General features: G+C 59.3%; 1 protein-coding gene across 1 annotated transcript in view; it reads left to right on the forward strand.

Moving 5' to 3' along the window:
* ELN (elastin) overlaps positions 1-15,932 on the forward strand; it is a 31,714-nt gene that overhangs the window by 5,235 nt on the left and 10,547 nt on the right. The window contains exons 2-19 of the mRNA XM_077777912.1: positions 1,106-1,156; positions 2,215-2,244; positions 2,770-2,802; positions 6,196-6,231; positions 6,730-6,822; positions 7,012-7,068; positions 7,153-7,227; positions 7,905-7,952; positions 8,895-8,966; positions 9,275-9,304; positions 9,732-9,803; positions 10,300-10,341; positions 10,740-10,799; positions 11,327-11,374; positions 13,001-13,090; positions 13,169-13,237; positions 13,789-13,941; positions 15,532-15,585. Of these exons, the coding sequence (XP_077634038.1) occupies positions 1,106-1,156; positions 2,215-2,244; positions 2,770-2,802; positions 6,196-6,231; positions 6,730-6,822; positions 7,012-7,068; positions 7,153-7,227; positions 7,905-7,952; positions 8,895-8,966; positions 9,275-9,304; positions 9,732-9,803; positions 10,300-10,341; positions 10,740-10,799; positions 11,327-11,374; positions 13,001-13,090; positions 13,169-13,237; positions 13,789-13,941; positions 15,532-15,585 (1,113 nt within the window). The remainder of the gene's footprint in view (positions 1-1,105; positions 1,157-2,214; positions 2,245-2,769; positions 2,803-6,195; positions 6,232-6,729; positions 6,823-7,011; positions 7,069-7,152; positions 7,228-7,904; positions 7,953-8,894; positions 8,967-9,274; positions 9,305-9,731; positions 9,804-10,299; positions 10,342-10,739; positions 10,800-11,326; positions 11,375-13,000; positions 13,091-13,168; positions 13,238-13,788; positions 13,942-15,531; positions 15,586-15,932) is intronic.

Genomic DNA, 15,932 nt, shown 5'->3' on the forward strand with positions numbered 1-15,932 from the left:
GGGCTGTGGCTCGGGGCTTTGGCACCGGGTGACGGCGACAGCCTGGCATTCCCCACCCTGCTGGGCTGGTGCTGAGGCTGACGGGGCCGTGGGGCCAGCAAGCCCAGCGAGCATTGTCTTCAGACCACGGAGGCCAGACTTCTGCTGTGAGGCCTCTGGACTCGCTGCAGTGCTGCCCGATGCGGTCCCCCGACCCCACCCCTGCCCCTTTCAGCAGGGTGGTGCCGGGGCCCCCCCAGCCGGGCCATGGGCCAGGCAGCTCATGAGGCTGGGGCCACTCTGGTGGTGGAGTCAGGGCCTGGTCTGCACCAGGATCGTCTGTTGCCATGACCACGCTCGGGCCGGTCTGGGGCCCAGCGCCACAGCGTTCCCCAGCGAGGGCTTCGCGGGTCCGTGGGGAGTGAACTCGTGATCTTGGCCGGGCAGACAGCCCCTGGCCTGGCTGGTGAATTAACTTTTCCTTAGGAAACTATTCACTTTGCTCATTCATGGTGTCCCCCTCTGGGCCCCCGGCACCTCCTAAGACAGCCCTGTGTTAGACGGCCAGAGCCCCACCCCATCATTGCTGCCCAGTGGCTGAGGACGCTGACCTCACGCCATCCTATCAGTGTGGGAATGGCCGCATTTTTGCTGGCAGCAGCCACATTTCCTTACTGCTCTCTGCCGTAGCCCAGACTGCCCTCCCACAGCTCTGGCCCCTGCTCAAGCCACTCAGGGCTGGAGAGAGTTGGGCGCCCAGCAAAAAGTGGGCAGCCCCAGCCCCGTGCCAGGGGGGACAGAGAGAAGACGCAGGTAACACAGTGCAGACCACCATGCTCATAGAAGAGGCCTGGCTCCATCTCTTTCTGGCTGTGTGTCCCTGGGCACGCCTCTTAACCTCTCTGAGCCTGATTTCACATCTGTTCAAGTGACGATCCTAATCTCTGCCCTTCCAACCTCTCGGGGCCATTCTGAGAAGCATGAATGAGAAAATGTAAACATACATGGCTTGGCCCACATATCTTGCTTTGTAGACGTGCAACAGCATCGTTACCATCTGCGCTATTATTGTTACCGTGCTTTTATTCGTTCTGGCTGATGGAGGATTCTACCTGCTTACTTCCAGGGGTCCCAGGGGCTGTTCCTGGTGGAGTTCCCGGAGGCGTCTATTACCCAGGTAACGTACATAAAACTTGCACGCACCCAGGGAAGGCAGATCCTGAGTTGTTCGTAAGAGATGCACGGGGCGAAAACGTGGAAGGGGAGGCATTGGCACGCCTACCAAAGGGGACCCACGAGCCACTCCTACTTAAAAAAAAGCAGTCCACGTGACACTTTTACAAGTACTCAGAGCATCAATTTTCTGAAAGATGAAAGACGATGCTTACAAGTCTGTAGGAAAGTGGGTGCCTTCATGCAACCCTGCCTTTTGACCCTTTAACCCAGCTCTTGGGAATCTATGCAAAGGAAACAAATGAAAAGTAGAGAAAGAGAGAGAGATCCCAACCAAGGTTCATCGGAGAGTTATCTGCAAAGATGTGAAACAACAAGCCCACCTGACTGGAGGGTGTGATTAAGTAAACTCTGAAATAACACACGGCTACTAAAAATTATGAGTGCGCTACCTGCGCAACCGTGCGGCGAAGTGTTCTTCAAGTGCAAACAACAGAAAAGCAGCGTTGGATACTGGGAACGCCCCCAAAAGATAATGGGCAGAATGTGTTGCAGCTCTGGCATGGGGGTGGGGGGTGGGGGGAGGTTCTTTTAATTTGGAAAAAAGGCATGATGCTTTAAAGTAGACTGAAAAATCGAAAGTAACGCTTTCAATACTGAAAAAGTATTTGAGAGGCACTTCCAGGGGGGTACACAACTGGAGGTGCAGGAAGAGAGGTGTGCAGAGAGTGGAAACTCAGTGCCCTTCCCCCACGCCTTGCCCTCTTCCATCCGGCTGTTCCAGGGTTACATCCTTTTATAATAAACTGGAGATCTAGTGAGAAAAAAAAAACATTTGAGTGTTCAGAACTGATGTGAAGGTGAGGGCAGCCACTGACACCCCCAGACACAAGCAGGCACTGGCTGTTGGCCCAACAGGGAACTGAGGCTCACAGAGCTCAAGGCTAGCCCAAGGTCATGCGGCTACACAGCCAGGTACTTGACTGTAGGTCAGTGGGCAGCTTTTTGGCAGTGACATTGATGGTTCTCTCTGTCTGTATGTCTCTCTCCCTTTCAACATAGGTGCTGGTCTCGGAGGTCTGGGAGGAGGAGGTGAGCTCAGAAACCAAACCTGGTTCTCACTGATGGGGTCTGACCTTGACTCTGGCCCACCCAGGTCCCCAGGCGCCAGAACCCCAGAAGGCCTAGGCATCAAGGGCTCCCTCAGTTTACGGACTGAGCGTCCAATGTGGGGGGAGATACTTGTCTTAGAGCCGGAAAACACCAGCCTCCTGAGCCCCTCCCCTGGCCTCTTTTCCTGGTGGCCCCTGCCCTCTTTCCAGATTCTTTTGATCTTCCATAACACCCCTGCAAGGCCTGCCCAGTGGGTATCATCTGTCCCTTCTGGGGCTGAGAAACTGAGTCTAAGGGAGGGTAAACCATAAATCGGGTGGGCTTCCCACCCGCACATCCAGGCACCAGGCTCCCAGCAGCTCCCTGCCGAGAGGGAGGGGGGAACCATCCCCAGATGGCCCTTCTAGAGCCTGGGGAGTGGGAAGCCCCAACGCCCCAGGGAGATAAATAGCAGATAAAGGGTGGCCTGGGGACTCTATTCACTACCTTCTCTTCCCTCTGCAGCTCTGGGGCCTGGAGGCAAGCCACCCAAGCCAGGTAAGACCTGAGGCCTCAGGGCAATGAGAGGGGGCTGGGGAGCAGGGGAGGGGAGGACCCACAGAGTGGTGAACGTAGAGGCAGGAGGAGGGAGGGAGGGGGTGGGCAGCGCCAGCTCCCCAGGTATAAGCAGGCTGGGCCAGGGCCCCGGGCTTCTGAGAAGGAGTGTCTGGCATCTACCCTGCAAATGCCTGCATGCGAGCCGCCCGGAGAGTGCCCTAGGCATGGGGCCTCAGAAACAGCCCAGGGGCAAAGGCAGGGACTGAGGTTCCAGTGGCCACCCAGTCTGTGAATGTCACTCCGGTGCTCAGACACAGACAGTGGGCTCCAGACTCCGTCTGGATGGTCCCCTGACCCCGGCTAAGCTTTCCCTAACCCCAGGCCAAGCCCTGAGACCTCTCTGAGCTCCATGACAGCTGGAGGCCTTCCCTCACCACAGGCTGAACCCTGACCCAAGACCGAGGCCTGGACTTAACCCCAGACTGAACCCCGACCCTGAGTCCCAGATGAGCTCCCCTCCTGACCAGGCCCCTTCCAGCTGTGTCTAGAGCTTGGACGTTTATAGGAAGATCTGGTTAGATCTGTCCAGGCCTTGCCCATGGGGCTCGGACCTGCCACTGAGGTCCACCATGGGTTCAAACAACACCCCCCCAGGGAAGGGGGAGGGAGGGTCCCTCCGGGAAACCCTGGTGGACAAGGAGCAGGTGGAGGAAGTGGCGTCTCGGTCCAGATTTATGGCCCCGTCGGCATGAGATTCTCCACATGTGGCCTTGGCACCCCAGCTCCGCGTCTCCCTGCCTCTGAAGCTGGAGGCTGGAGGACAGCGTGGATGTCCAAGGCTCTTACGAAATCCCAATGGTCGATGATCCAAGTGCAAATGAATCTATGGGGCCCAGATCCCTCTTGCCTGCAAGCCCATCAGAGTTGTGAAATTCCAGGGCCCGGCTGGGAGAGAGAGAGAGAGAGAGAGAGAGGGAGAGAGAGAGGCAGGACAGCAGGGAGTCCTGGGCAAGGGGGGGTCTGCGAGGCTTAGCCTGTCTTCCGGTGGGGGGGGGCAGTGACCCTCACAGGGTCTTCGGTGGCAAAGAGGAGGCCAAGGCATGGGAGCAGCACTTGGCTCAGCCGGGAAAACCCAAGCAGTGGGGCTCCCGATGGCAAAGCTAGAGGGGTGTGGGGGATGGGCTGACCGCACTGTCAGCGGGGGACCCGAGGCAGGACCAGAGGGAAGACAGAGTCCCTCAATGGATGGGCGCTGGAGCAAGGCGTGGACCAGTTAAAAAGACTTAGTGGGGACCCTGAAAGAACTCTCCAGCTCAGGACGAAGGAGTAAGACCTAAAGGGAAGTCAGGAGACCTCCCTCCCTCTGACGGGAAGGGGTGGGGTTCCACGGCCTCCCTGAGGTCATCCTTGGGCCCCAGCACTCTGGGCACATGGTGCCCCCCCACCCTGGAACAGCTCCGCCATCCAGGCCGCGGGGACGTCCGGACCTGCCCAGGCAGGATGGAACGGGCACAGGCGGCATGTGTCGTGCTTGAGAACAATTAATCCCTTGACAAGCACAGGGTGGGTGGCCTAGAAGCTGCTCCACGTGGGCCTCGGGGGGCTGGCCCTGCCTGGACTCTCGGTGGGGGCCCGGGGCAGCTGGGAGCCTGTACCGCCCACACCCCCAGCACCAGCTGGAGGCCAGTCACCCACCCCCGGGGGGACAGGAAGGAGCTGAGGGACACCCACCGGCTGCCCTGGCTGGTTGCGCACACTAGGCACTTTCTGCTCACCAGCCTGCTGGCCCCAGGAAGGTCAGGGACACACCGACCATTCTAGAGCCTTCGAGGGGTGAAATGATTTGCCTCCTTACACACAGAGTAGGTGGGTCCAGCAGGGTTGGAGTCGGAGGTCTTGGACTTGGAAGAGAGCGTTGGGACTGCCGGGCCCCATTGGCTCCCAGCAAGGGTCAACTCCTCACCACTTTCCCCGCTTCTAGGGGCTGGACTCCTGGGGGCGTTCGGACCAGGTGAGTCTACAGGAAGGAGGGCCAGCAGGGGTGGGGCTGGTCATTACTGGAGGTGGCCCTGCGATCAGGCAGCTGGCAGGGGAGCCTGGGAAAAGGGCAGGTGGCTGCAGAGAGGTTGCTGGGGCCCCACCACCACCAGCCCCAGCTCCTTCTCACTTCCTGTTGGGTCCCCAACTTCTCTTTCCAGCCCTTCTGGGGTCGGGAAAAGCCCAAGCGTGTTCCCTGCCCTCTTGGAGCTCAGGAAATGGGCCCGGCTTGAGAGAAGCCCAGGACAGAGCTGGGGAAGGGCAGGGCCTGGCTTCCTGGGAAGTGAACCCAGCACACCCCAGGCCCGGCCTGACCCACACCGCACCTGCGCGGAAGGGAGAGGGGCCGCGATTAGAGCCCCACCTTACAGAGGGCCCGGCTGCATTTCAGGCACGGTCATGGTCAGCTCACACAAGGAGGAGATGGGGGGGGAAGGAGGTGGAGAGACCACACCCAGTGAAAGCCAGGTTGACCCTCCAGGGCTCAGCAGCCCCCCACATCTGGGGTCTGTCCCCGGAGGAGGCTGCCCCTGGGCTCAGGACCCTGACAGCCAGGACTGGAGCTTACAGGAAAGATTCTCACAGAATTGGAAACAAACCTGGCACGCTTGTGAACTCCAACCTGATTGCCCATCCGTCCTGGCCAAAGCCATGGAATGTCTCCTGGAGGGAGAAGGAGCAATTGGGCCCAGATGTGAGAAGGAGAGAGCCAAAGGGACCCATTTGGCTTCTCATAAACATTTTAGCATCCATCTACAAGCAAGGAGGCTCCTGGACTGCAGGGCAGGGTGGACGGACAGATATACAGAGACAGAAGAGATTCCAGATACAGGGCAGGAAGAGTGGGCGGAGCCAGGGGACACCCTGCAAGGAAAGCAGTACAGGCCTGGGGTGGGGGCTGATGGTCAGAACAGAGCAGGGCCTGGCCGGGGGTGGGGGTGGGGGTCCTGCTGGCAGACTGCTCAGCTCCAGCCCTCACAAAAAGCCCTGCTGGGTGCCCCTTTATCCGGCTGGCCTTTTAGGGGAAGCAAGGCATAGCTTAGGGGTGTTACATGGGGTTAGTACAATCGTGCCTATGTGGCACATAGTAGCTGGTCATTAAATGAATGGTGGCTGCTATTTTATCAGGATCCGTCCTTAAGTCCCAACTGCTTGCTCCTTGCCGTGGGGGACCTGCCAGAAGCCCTGCTTTGGGTCCAGCTTGGGGACCAAACACCCTACACTGACCACGGCACTGCCTGCCTGGTTCCTGATCACCCTCCCCACGAGACCTTTCCCGCCCCCCGGGGCCTGGGAACGATGCCCGCACACCAGCCTCTCTTCTCCTCACCTCGCTCTGTCTCGTTCTCCCTGCAGGTGTTGGTGGGCTTGCAGGTGCTGGCCCCGGGGCAGGTGAGTGTTGGCATCCAGGCAACATGCGCATTTGGGGGCCAGAGCCGAGCCCAGGGCACCTATTTGGCGTGGAGGGCCGCTGGGGGGCAGGGACACAGGCCAGGCCTGTCCTGGGTGCTGGCATGAGGGTGAGGGTGAGCCCATCTGTGCTGAGTGCCTGTCCAGGGCTCAGCTGGGGGCTGGGCGAGAGCAGGACAGAAGCCCCAGGGGCCAATGGAGCCCAGAGGAGTTGTTCAACTCAGAGGGGCTCCGGGAAGACTTTCTGGAGGAGGGGAGGATGGAATTTTGACCCCAAGAGACACCCGTAGTTTTGCAAAGCTGAGCAGGACAGCCTGGCATATGTTACTCTCCAATGCCGAATCTGGTCTTGGTCCAGGGGTCACTGCTTGGCATCAAAGTCCCACGGAGAGCAGAAAAACCGCCCCAAATGTGCCTCCCAGGGGAGACAGGGCCTGGTGGGTTGGGGCTAGGAGCCTCACGCGGTCCTCTCCTCCACAGGGCTGGGGACCTTTCCTGCAGGCACCTTCCCAGGGGCTCTGGTGCCCGGCGGAGTGGCAGATGCTGCTGCGGCCTACAAAGCTGCCAAGGCTGGTGAGTGTCACTCCTGGGGACATGCCTTAAGCCCTCTGGCCTCCGGGCTCACAGCTTTGCAAAGCACCTTTCCTGGGAGGCAGGCAGGAGGGCCGAATTCTCATCTCCGCTCCACTGGGAGCCCAGGGCCCTCCTGCGCCCCACTAGTCCTTGAATGACCCCTTGCCCCTCCCTGTCCTGGCTCTGTAGGTGCCGGGCTTGGCGTCGGCGGCATAGGCGGCGTCGGCGGCTTAGGAGTGTCTACAGGTATGGTGATGACGCCTGAGCTGGCCAGGTGAAGGCTGCAGGCCTGGGGGGGGGTTCACTCTGACACAGCCCACCCTACACCAGGTGCAGTGGTGCCTCAGCCCGGAGCCGGAGTTGGAGTCGGAGTCGGAGCCGGAGGGAAGCCTGGGAAAGTGCCCGGTCAGTGAGCCGTCCCCGGGGCTGGGGGGCAGAGGGCGGGGAGGACAGAGGCCCCCGCCTGCACACCACACAGGGAGGGTGGGCCCGGCCGCAACAGGTGAGGAAGCCAGCTAGGCCCGTGTCCGGTGCTCCGTCCCAAACATGGTAGACAGGCCCCGGCCTGCCTTGTGGGCCCTTCTTCCAGCTCCTGGAGCAGAAACAGACCTCGAGACAGGAATTCGGGAGACAGATGGGGTGCTCGGGCTCAGGATGGACCGTCAGCTCAGAAGGGCCCGTCACGGCAGAGTGGGGCTGAGCCGGAGGCACGCGGGCTCGCCATCTGGTGCTCATTCCTCTGCCCCAGGCCCTTGAGGAAGTGACTTCAGGTTGCACAAAAGGCTGCCTGAGTCCACACAGCAGGGAGGGAACATCTGGAAGCTATTAGCCCCGAGGTGGGCTGAGCCAGCCACGTAAACAGGCTCCAGGAGACAAGATAAATCCACACACAAAAGGGTTTGCCGATGATTTCCGAAACTCATGGGAGAGCTGCGGCCATGGCACATGTGTCCCTGGCTATGCCCTCGGGGTCCTGGGGAACTGGTATGGGAGCCCCGGAGCTGCCCCTGAGAGCAGGACCCAGGAGGGGTTCCCGCAGCCAGGCTGCTGCTCTCGGCTCAAACCGTCTCTTCTGGCCGCAGGTGTGGGTCTGCCAGGTGTCTACCCAGGCGGAGTGCTCCCAGGCACAGGTGAGGGCAAGAAGAAGAAGGGGACCTTAGAGCAAGGAGAGCAGCCTCTGGCAGCCCCCCGGGTGGCCCGTCACCTCTCCCCAAACCAGGGCCACCAGCTGGGCCCTGACCAGCACTGTCTCCCTAAGCATCACAGCTCAGGCCTGGCCGTCTTTCCCCACAAAGTCTAGTTGGCTTCACACCCCCTACCCCAGCCCCAAGCCCTGACCCTCGGCCCAAACCCAGTCCCTCGTCACAGCCCAAGAAGGGCCCCCCGAGGACACACCAAGTCCCAGTGTGGCCAGCTGTTTCCCAAAAGCCGTGAGTCACTGGGGGGCCCGCCCAGCAAATCCGCCCGGCCGGAGACCCCTCAGAGCTGCCCTCTCGCCCTCCTTTCCCTGCCAGGGCCTGACCACCCCACCCAGCATGTGACCTCCTGAATTCCCCCAAAAGCCCAGATCCGGCCTGCTCAGAGGGATTTGCTGACAGAGTGGCCCTCCCCTGTCCCTCCGGCTGAGGCAGCCCAGGCAGTGGAGACGGGAGGGGTGGAAGCGCCAGATGCTGGCAGACAGCGAGTCCCCGGCCACAGCAGACAGCCGCTTCGTGTGCGGTGGGGCCGCACCTCAAGGGAGAGCCCCCAGGGCCTCAGGCTTCCTGCTTCGAGCAGGGTTTAACTGTCTGCCTTCTCTGGGGACCGTGTACTGGTTGGTTGCAAGTTAACCCCAACTTAGAGAGAAGGCCAGCTGAGGCACAGGCCCAAGTGGCTAGGAAATGGGGTGCAAACTCAGGTCTCCTGACCTTGGGTCAGACAGGGAAGGAGAGTCACCACCACACATCCCCCTGCCGCCATGCGTCGCTGACAGTCAGTACAGAAGGTCAGCTGTGTGACCTGAGGGTGGTGTGGGTGTCTGCAAGGCCTGCCTTCCCACCCTCACTGCCAGCTCCCCCCCTTTGCCCCCTCAGGAGCTCGGTTCCCGGGTGTGGGGGTGCTCCCCGGGGTTCCCACCGGAACAGGAGTCAAGGCCAAGGCCCCAGGTATGTGGCCAACTGGCTGAGAGCCCCTGGCAGGAACCTCCCCCTCCCCCCTCAGGCCCCTCTGGCCCCTGGTGGGGGTGGGGAGGGGTAACCCTGGGCTCAGGGCCCTCTGGATGGGCACTTCCTGGGCTCCAGTCCTGGTGCAGCCGGCCAAGATGGGCAGTAGCCCTCTCAGACCACCCCCCACCACGTGTGTGAGGGCAGAACTGGCCAGCTCTGGTGGGCCCGCCCCTCAGTGCCTCCTGGCCGTTATCAGTCCCCATGGTGGCAGGGCCGCAGTGACGGCTCCTTGTCATTGGTCATTGCAGGTGGAGGCGGAGCTTTTGCTGGAATCCCAGGTGAGGCCAAGCTGGGTGTCCCCAGGTGGGTGGGCAGGCCAGCAGAGTAGCCAGCCAGGCAGGGAGGGGCGGGGCCACCCAGAATCTCCAGGAGGCCTGTCCAGTCCCCCTCCTGCCTACACTGCCCTGGGCCTGGGACCGGCTGCAGCACCGCATGCTGCTTCCCCGACCCCAGTGCAGCAGCCAGATGAGCCCAGAAAGCCCACCAGTCTGTGCCAAATGCTGTGAGAGCTACAGGCCCCCAACCGTGACTCAGGTCCCCAGAGGGACAAAGTCCTGCAGCTTTCGAGAGGAGGTGACCCAGCACTGAGCTGACCACTGATCAGCCTCTCGGACCGAACAGAAAGTCAAGTGTGAGGCTGAGGGCTGGAGCAGGGCTGCTGGCCCACCCTGTGGGGACCCGAGTCCACTCTCCTTGTCCCCACAGGAGTTGGGCCCTTTGGGGGCCAGCAGCCTGGAGTCCCACTGGGGTACCCCATCAAGGCTCCCAAGCTGCCAGGTAAGTCAGAAGGAGGATTCAAGAGGTGCCACGCACCAGGCCTCACTGCCACGCACACATAGGTTCACACACGTGCACATGCAGGCACATGTGCAGAGGCCCATAGCCCGGATGGGCAAACAGTCTGTGTTGATGGTAAGAGACACCCTTCGATGGAAAGGCCCCTCCGATGTCAACCCCCACCCCCGCAGTTGGCTCAGACCATGAGATGTTTCCTGTTGGGAGGGTCATCAGGAAGATTCAAAGGCCATGGCAGGCCCTGGATTTGCAGGGGGAGGGGTTTTCCATCAGCCCTTGGAGGAAGGGTCACTCTCCCCCTTCCACCGAGGGTGTCTGCTCCCCCGAGAGCCCCTGTGAGCAGCTGGGGACCTTTGGTGCGCATAGGGAGGTCTCAGGCCTCAGTACCTATGGGGGTAGGTCTGTCTATGCAGGCAGTGGGGGCCCCAACAGAGGGCTGCCATGGAGCAGCCCCTGAGCACCCCCACCCTCTCTTCAGGTGGCTACGGACTACCCTACACCACTGGGAAACTGCCCTATGGTGAGTAAGACCCTCCTAAATGGATGGGCTTCTAGCGCTTTCCAGCTGCGGGGTCTTAGCAACGCTCTCCCCCGCTAGGAGAGCATCCGCCTGGGGAAGGAATGGAGTCTTGGAAAGGGAATTCTCTAAGAAGGGAACACAGAACTCGGGCTCAGGCAGCCTGGTTCTCAGTCCCGGTCCTCACACTTAGCCCCTGGCCTCGGGCAAAGCAGTTTCTTCTCTGAGCCTCGGTATTTTCATCTGTAGCATGGGAAGAAGCATCCCACACACATTTGTACCTGTCTTAACTCTGGCTGGGAGTGATAGGGTGGGGACTCTGGGCAGCCTACCCCCATGCGCAGGGAGCACAGCCGCAGTGAGATCTGCACAGGTGCCCACCGAGCCTCTCTGTTTCACAGGCTATGGGCCGGGAGGAGTGGCTGGCGCTGCAGGCAAGGCCGGGTACCCGACGGGGACAGGTAAGGAAAACCTCGCCCAACCGTCAGCTCAAGGGGCACTCGTCACCCAGGCTCCAGAGCCCCAAGGCTGACAAGGGTCTCTTAAGAATGCAAGCTCCTGGGGCGCCTGGGTGGCTTAGTCGGTTAAGCATCCGACTTTCGCTTAGGTCATGATCTCGCGGTTCGTGGGTTCGAGCCCCGCATCGGGCTCTGTGCTGACTGCCAGCTCAGAGCCTGGAGCCTGTTTCAGTCTGTGACTCCCTCTCTCTCTGACCCTCCCCTGCTCACGCTGTCTCTCTCTCTCCTAGAAATAAATAAAACATTTAAAAAAAAAAAAAAAAGAATGCAAGCTCCAGCCCACCAGGCCTTCAGACCCCAGTCTGAGCCTGGAGAAGATTCTCGGGTGGGGGCAGTTCGTCAGCCTCTGCTTGCTGTGAAGCCCCTCCCCCACACCCACCCGTGCCAGGATTGGTTCTCGTGGGGCTGGAGCAGGTGGGCTCGGAGATGTAAGAGCAGTTTGTGGAGTCTCTCTCCTTCCCCTTCCCTAGGGGTTGGCTCCCAGGCTGCAGCAGCGGCAGCTAAAGCAGCTAAGTATGGTGAGTGCCCTTGCCAGCCCCCAGCCCCCCAGCCCCTCTATCCCCTTTCTCACTGGAGCCTGCCTCGCAGAGAATGAGCCAAGGCAACCTCTTCCCCCACCATTTATCCAGTGTTTTCAATGCCACCCGTTCCCCCATCCATTCATTCTTTCTTCCATCCCTCTCTCTACCCATCCCACATCCATCTTCCCATCCATCCCTCCATCCATCAATCCCTCCTTCCTTCCATCACTCCATCCTTCCATCTACCTATTCCTTTTCCATCCCTTCATCCATCCGTTTATTCTTTCCTGCCTCCATCCCTTCATCCATCCATCCGTCTATTTGTCCACTCATCCATCACTCCCTCCATTCCTCCCTCCATCTATCCATCAGTCCTTCCTTCCATCTCTCCATTCCTCCCTCCATCCCTTCATCCAGCCATCTATCCCCACCTGTCTCCCCTCCATTCCTTCATCCCTCATCTATCCATCTCCCCCTCTCTCCATCAACCCCCTCCTCCTTCCATCCCTCCATCCCACGTCTCTCCCTCCATCCATCCATCCCTCTCCCCTTCTTTCCCTCCCTCCATCTATTTCAGAGACCAGGGTCAACTAAGAGCCCTGCTGGAAAATTCAGGCACTGTGGGGGGAGTCAGGAAGAGGGAGACATTTCTTCCTGGGGAAAATCAGGAAGGCTTCTCAGAGAAAATGACATTTGGTTCTGGAGTTTTGCTTTGTGGTGAAAATAGAAAGGAGAAGCCCAGGCAGAGGGGAGGGGTTACTACGGTGGTTGGAATGATCATTTTAAGTGGTACATACTTGAGCATTTAAACAATGTTGTTTTTCAGTATCAATTTAATGTGTACTATAAAACGTTCAACCCGCTCCTCTAGTCACTGATGCCTCTGCTAGAAGATGTGACACGGCCTTCCCTGTGCCCGTGTAGTGGGCACAGGGAACATCTATGCCCTTGCCCCAGATCGTCTCCCAGTTCAGAATCAGGTTACTGGGGCTGAAGTCCTTGGCTTCATCTCCAGTTCCCGGGGAGCCCTTCCTGAACCCTGATGGGACAGAGGACATCTCCCCACCGGCCCAAGGGGACAAGATTGGGAGGCGGGGTGGGCAGAGCACTGAGCCGGAGGCCTGCTCCCTGAGGCCCCGCAGGCCCTCCCTCTAAGCCCCCAAGGCTGGAGGGGACGGCTGGAATGTGGGAGCAGGAGAGTGGGACAGCGAGGGGGCTGCCAGAGCCAGGCAGCCAGGCACTTGGATTACAAACTTGGCCGAGGCTTCGGAACACAGGGAGAGGAAGCCTTGAACATTCCCTGCAGGGGCCCCTCTGGCCCGGGGAGCGGCCGCTTGTGGTTTCTCAGTATGTGGCAGTGATCAGGATGGGATTTGTCTGAAAACATACAAGTCCCTTAATGAGCGTGTTGAAATGGACACTTTGGGGGTGAGTCAAGGAACGGTCGGGTGGGGGCCTTCTCCAGCAGGCCCAGACGGAGATTCCTGGGCCCCGTTCCCAGAGGAAAGTGTGCTGGTCAAAATTCCGGCATCCAAGTAGCCTTCCTGCCGGGCCTCCTGCGGGGGGAGGGGGGCATGGGGAGGGGTCCTGGGCGCCACATCTTCACTGTCCCCATCCCATCAGGTGCTGGAGGAGCCGGAGTTCTCCCTGGCGTTGGAGGTGGTGGCATTCCCGGCGGGGCCGGCGCCATTCCGGGGATCGGAGGCATTGCAGGTATCTGCCCAGCTGGGGGTGGGGTGTTCTCGAAGGGTCCCTGGGAAAGGGCCTCACCCTCTGTGACTATCTCTCCAGGGGTGGGGACTCCTGCTGCTGCTGCTGCTGCTGCTGCTGCGAAGGCCGCTGCTAAGGCAGCTAAATACGGTGAGTGCCCCCAGGGGCCCCAGCCTGCCCCCAGACCCTCCACCTGCATGGGCCTTGGACAGCCCCGCCCTACAAGGTTGGGCGGACCTTGCCTTCATCCATCTACGGCAGCCTGTGTCCCCCTCCCCCAACACACAATGTCCCTACCTCCTTGCCTTTGCCCATTTTGGCCACTCTGCCTAGAAGGTCATTATCTTCCACTGACAGGCCCACTGGTGGCGGGTGAGGGGGCTCCCATGGAGCATCTGACTTCTCCCTTCCTACCTTCAGAGCCACCCTCTGGTGCTCTGGTGCCACTACCTGGGTGCCCAGCGGAGAGACCTGACTTGGCTTTAGACCTAGATCGGGCTCTTCCCACCCACCGATCCAAACGCAGGCTCTGTCAGCCGTCCCCTTCCCTTTGATGGGTTGGATCGATGTGGGGATGCCAGCCCGCCTGGGGTGTGCACTCAGGAACTGCCTCTCCCCCAGATCACCAAAGCCATGCCCTTGGGGGCCCTCTGAGGTCCCCACAGAGTCCAGGCCAGGAAAACAATCTTTTCCTTCCACAGGAGCTGCAGGAGGCTTGGTGCCTGGTGGGCCAGGCTTTGGCGTCCCGGGAGTTGGGGTCCCAGGTGTTGGGGTCCCAGGTGTTGGAGTCCCAGGTGTTGGGGTCCCAGGTGTTGGAGTCCCAGGTGTTGGGGTCCCAGGTGTTGGAGTCCCAGGTGTTGGAGTCCCAGGTACGGGGGGCCCGGGCATTGTGGGTGGACCAGGTGAGCTGGGCTATGTGTGTGCGTGTGCATGCACATGTGTAAGAGAAAAACACTGAAATTATTGCTAAGACTTTTGGATTCCCCCTAATACCTCACCCATCTATCCTCCTCTCTTCATACGATCGCTCATGCCTCATCTTCTCTTCCTTGGGTTGGAACAACCTCCTAATTAGTCACTGCCAGCATCATCTTCTCTAATTCATCCTCTTCATCTTCTGACTATCAGTGTGTCCCTGGAATCAGGGGACATTTCTTTTTCATCTCTACATTCCCAGCCCTTAGCTGAATAAGTACTCAGTAAATGGTGGGTAAGTGGATAGATGGATGGGTGGATGGATGGATGGGTGGAGGGGTGGATGGATGGGTGGATGGGTGGAGGGGTGGATGGATGGATGGGTGGNGTCCCAGGTGTTGGAGTCCCAGGTGTTGGGGTCCCAGGTGTTGGAGTCCCAGGTGTTGGAGTCCCAGGTACGGGGGGCCCGGGCATTGTGGGTGGACCAGGTGAGCTGGGCTATGTGTGTGCGTGTGCATGCACATGTGTAAGAGAAAAACACTGAAATTATTGCTAAGACTTTTGGATTCCCCCTAATACCTCACCCATCTATCCTCCTCTCTTCATACGATCGCTCATGCCTCATCTTCTCTTCCTTGGGTTGGAACAACCTCCTAATTAGTCACTGCCAGCATCATCTTCTCTAATTCATCCTCTTCATCTTCTGACTATCAGTGTGTCCCTGGAATCAGGGGACATTTCTTTTTCATCTCTACATTCCCAGCCCTTAGCTGAATAAGTACTCAGTAAATGGTGGGTAAGTGGATAGATGGATGGGTGGATGGATGGATGGGTGGAGGGGTGGATGGATGGGTGGATGGGTGGAGGGGTGGATGGATGGATGGGTGGTTGGGTGGATGGATGGATGGATGGATGGATGGGTGGATGTGTGGATGGATGGGTGGATGGGTGGATGGATGGTTAGATGGACAACTGGGCATGCAGGTGAATGGCCATGGATGAAGGAATGGGTAGATGAAGGGACAAATACAAGGATGTGTAGCTATATGGATGAATAGACACATGGGCAAAATGATGGATGGATAGACGGATGCATGGATGGAAGGACAGATGGAAAGACAGATGGGGCCCTAGATAAGTGGTTAGAAAGATGGATGGATGGATAGATGGGTGCGTGGGTGATGGACAATGGATGGATAAGTACGTGGTTGGATGAGCAAATGACTAGATGGGTGTGTAGAAGGCAAATGCAAAATGAATGATCAGATACATGGATGAATGGACAGATAAGCAGATGAGTGAATAAGTCGATGGATAGGTAGGTGCACGGAAGGACGGAGGGATAAGTAGCTCACCGGGTAGGTTGAAGTCCAAGGATAGCCAAACAAATGGACAGACGTGTGGGTAGGTCGATGGGTGGGTGAACAGGTGGTTAAGTAGACAGATGGTCAGATGCGTAGATGTGGATATGCATGGGTGAATAGATAGGTAGACCCTTGTGTCATTTGTGTCCCCCTTGGTCTCTCCAGGAGCTGTGTCACCAGCTGTAGCCGCTAAAGCAGCCGCCAAAGCAGCCAAATACGGTGAGTGCCGTGCTGACAGCTCTGCCCCATCCTGTTCTGGCCAGAGAAGGGGAGTGACTTGCCCAAGGCCACACAGCAAGCCACTGGCAGAGCTGGGACTTGGAACTGTTGGGCCCCTGGGCAATGTCTCCTCCAGTCATCTCCTACCATGAGGCCATGGGGCTGAGTGATGGGAGAGTCCCAGTATGGCATTCCCAGTGGAGGCAGCATCCCTGACCCTCCCTGGCCTGGCCAGGGCCCTGCCAGAGGAGCCCAAGCCTGAATGGGGACACGGGAGCTGCCCACAGTCTCTGCATAGCCACCCAAGGGGCCCTTCAGAGAAGACAGTGGTTGGAGAGTAGAGTGAC

This window comes from Crocuta crocuta, unplaced genomic scaffold (assembly GCF_008692635.1).
Source record: "Crocuta crocuta isolate KB4526 unplaced genomic scaffold, BGI_CrCroc_1.0 scaffold217, whole genome shotgun sequence".
Taxonomy (NCBI): domain Eukaryota; kingdom Metazoa; phylum Chordata; class Mammalia; order Carnivora; family Hyaenidae; genus Crocuta; species Crocuta crocuta.